At 59.9% G+C, this 2919-nt stretch overlaps 1 protein-coding gene across 1 annotated transcript; it reads left to right on the top strand.

Moving 5' to 3' along the window:
* Positions 1-1432: 1432 nt before the first annotated feature.
* NAA11 (N-alpha-acetyltransferase 11, NatA catalytic subunit) lies at positions 1433-2092 on the top strand (the record flags this gene model as incomplete). Its single annotated transcript, XM_080796389.1, has 1 exon — positions 1433-2092. The coding sequence occupies one exon, from the start codon at positions 1433-1435 to the stop codon at positions 2090-2092; it is 660 nt and encodes a 219-aa protein (XP_080652515.1).
* Positions 2093-2919: the final 827 nt, after the last annotated feature.

Below are 2919 nucleotides of genomic sequence, written 5' to 3'. Positions count from 1 at the left end.
CCTCAAACTCAACACACACAAAACAGATAATCATGTCAAAAAATGGGCAGAAGACATTGACAAACACTTCTCCAATGAAGACATACAAAAGGCTAACAGACCCACGAAAAAAATGTTCATAATCATTAGCCGTCAGGGAGATTCAAATCAAAACCACACTGAGATACCATTTTCCACCACTTAGAATGGCCAAAATTAACAAGACAGGAAGCAACATGTGTAGGAGAGGATGTGGAGAAAGGGGAACCCTCTTACACTGTTGGTGGGATTGCCAGTTGGTGCAGCCACTTTGGAGCACAGTGTGGAGATTCCTCAAGAAATTAAAAATAGAGCTTCCCTATGACCCTGCAATTGCACTACTGGGTATTTACCCCGAAGATACAGATGTGGTGAAAAGAAGGGCCATCTGTACTGCAGTGTTCATAGCAGCAATGGCCACAGTTGCCAAACTGTGGAAAGAGCCAAGGTACCCTTCAACAGAGGAATGGATAAAGAAGATATGTTCCATCTATACAATGGAGTATTATGCCTCCATCAGAAAGGATGAATACCCAACTTTTGTATCAACAGAGACGGGACAGGAGGAGATTATGCTGAGTGAAATAAGTCAAGCAGAGAGAATCAATTATCATACTGTTTCACTTACTTGTGGCACATAAGGAATAACTCGGAGGACATGGGGAGATGGAGAGGAGAAGGGAGTTGGGGGAAATCGGAAGGGGAGACGAACCATGAGAGACTGTGGACTCTGAGAAACCAACTGAGGGTTTTGGAGGGGAGGGGAGTAAAGCGTTGGGGTGAGCCTGGTGGTGGGTATTATGGAGGGCATGTATGGCATGGAGCACCAGGTGTGATGCATCAACAATGAATTCTGGAACACTGAAAAGAAATTAAAAAAAAAAAAAGAAAGAAAGAAATCTATGTGATGGTTACTGGAGTAACCAGAGAGATCTATGTGATGGGTACCGGAAGGGGATCTGAGTGGGTGTTCCCGGTGTGTGTGTAATATCCTGATTCTTGGTCTACATTCTGGTTTATGGGTTTACTCAGGTCTTCCAAGTTTACCCAGATGTGTGCAAATTAAGAAGTTATAATTAAAACAAAGGAATAGCGGCAGCAGCAGATGAAACAGCTCACCGAACACCAAGGAGATCACAGTGAACTCCAGGTCCCCACCCTCTACTGCTTGCGCGCGCACCCACGCAGGAACGAGAAAACCTCATTGGCTGGGAGCGGGTGGCGCACTTCCGGAAGCCTCATCTTAGCACCGCCCCTTCCGCCTGCTGGCCGTCTCCGCCTCGCGCGTCTCGGCGTCTCCGGCGTCCTGCCTCACGACTGCGGCCCTTGGACCACGCCCTCGAGGCGGGAAGCGTTCTCGTGCCTGGCGGCCGCCCCTCCCCGAGCCTCCGGGCACCCGCTTGCGGCCGCCGCCATGAACATCCGCAACGCGCGGCCGCGCGACCTGGTGAACATGCAGCACTGCAACCTGCTGTGCCTGCCCGAGAACTACCAGATGAAGTACTACCTGTACCACGGCCTGTCCTGGCCGCAGCTGTCCTACGTCGCCGAGGACGAGGCCGGCCGCATGGTGGGCTACGTCCTGGCCAAGATGGAGGAGGACGCGGACGACGTCCCGCACGGGCACGTCACGTCGCTGGCGGTGAAGCGCTCGCACCGGCGCCTCGGCCTGGCGCAGAAGCTCGTGGAGCAGGCGTCGCGCGCCATGGTGGAGAACTTCGGCGCGCGGTACGTGTCGCTGCACGTGCGCAGGAGCAACCGCGCGGCCCTGCGCCTCTACGCCGACACCCTCGCCTTCCAGGTCAGCGAGGTGGAGCCCCGCTACTACGCGGACGGGGAGGACGCGTACGCCATGCGGCGGGACCTCTCGCGCATGGCCGAGGCGCTGAGGGAGGGCGGGCGCGGGGCGCCGGGCCCCCGGGAAGACCGGGTCGCCGAGGGGGGCGCGCCGGCCGGCCCGGAGGAGAGGAGCCCGGCGGCCGGCGACTGCGGCGGGGACAGCGAGGAGCTCGGCGAGTGCGCGAGGGGCACCGACGTCTGGAACAGCTGGAGAGATTGGGATTGCGCCTCCTAGGACCTGCCCAAGGTATGGTGTCCTGACCCAGCCCGTCCTCCCCAGGTCCCCGCGCCGGGCCTTGGCCTGCCCGGGCCCCTCTCATCCCTTCCCGTTGGCCGCCTGGTAACCTTGGGGAGCGGTGGGCACCAGGGGGGAGCGGGGGCAGCGGTGAGCAGAGGTGGGTGATGGGGGGGGAGCGGGAGGGAGCGGTGGGTAATTGGGGGGAGCGGTGGGTAACGGGCGGGAGCGGGGGGAGCGGTGGGTAATGGGGGGGAGCGGTGGGTAATGGGGGGGAGCGGTGGGTAACGGGGGGAGCGGGAGGGAGCGGTGGGTAATGGGGGGGAGCGGTGGGTAACGGGCGGGAGCGGGGGGAGCGGTGGGTAATGGGGGGGAGCGGTGGGTAATGGGGGGGAGCGGTGGGTAACGGGGGGAGCGGGAGGGAGCGGTGGGTAATGGGGGGAGCGGTGGGTAACGGGGGGGAGCGGTGGGTAACGTGGGGGGGAGCGGGGAGAGCGGTGAGCAGCGGTGGGTAACGGTGGGGAGCGGGAGGGAGCGGTGGGTAATGGGGGGGGTGGGTAACGTTGGGGGGAGCGGTGAGCAGCAGTGGGTAACGGTGGGGAGCGAGAGGGAGCGGTGGGTAATGGGGGGGAGCGGGAGGGAGCGGTGAGCAGCGGGGGAAAGTGGGGGGGAGTGGGAAGGAGCGGGGGGGGGAGCGGGGGCAAGCTGCAGGAAACTCACGGCTCACCATGGGAGGAGGACCCCCACTCGGATGCCTGCTAAAACTAGATCAAGTTCAGTAAAAGAAACTAGCGGTTTTCCAGCTTTTTTAGGGTGAATTGTGTTTC

The sequence above is a fragment of the Martes martes genome (genome assembly GCF_963455335.1).
Source record: "Martes martes genome assembly, chromosome: 2".
NCBI classification, from domain to species: Eukaryota; Metazoa; Chordata; class Mammalia; order Carnivora; family Mustelidae; genus Martes; species Martes martes.
This window is presented reverse-complemented; position numbering and strand designations above follow the sequence as displayed.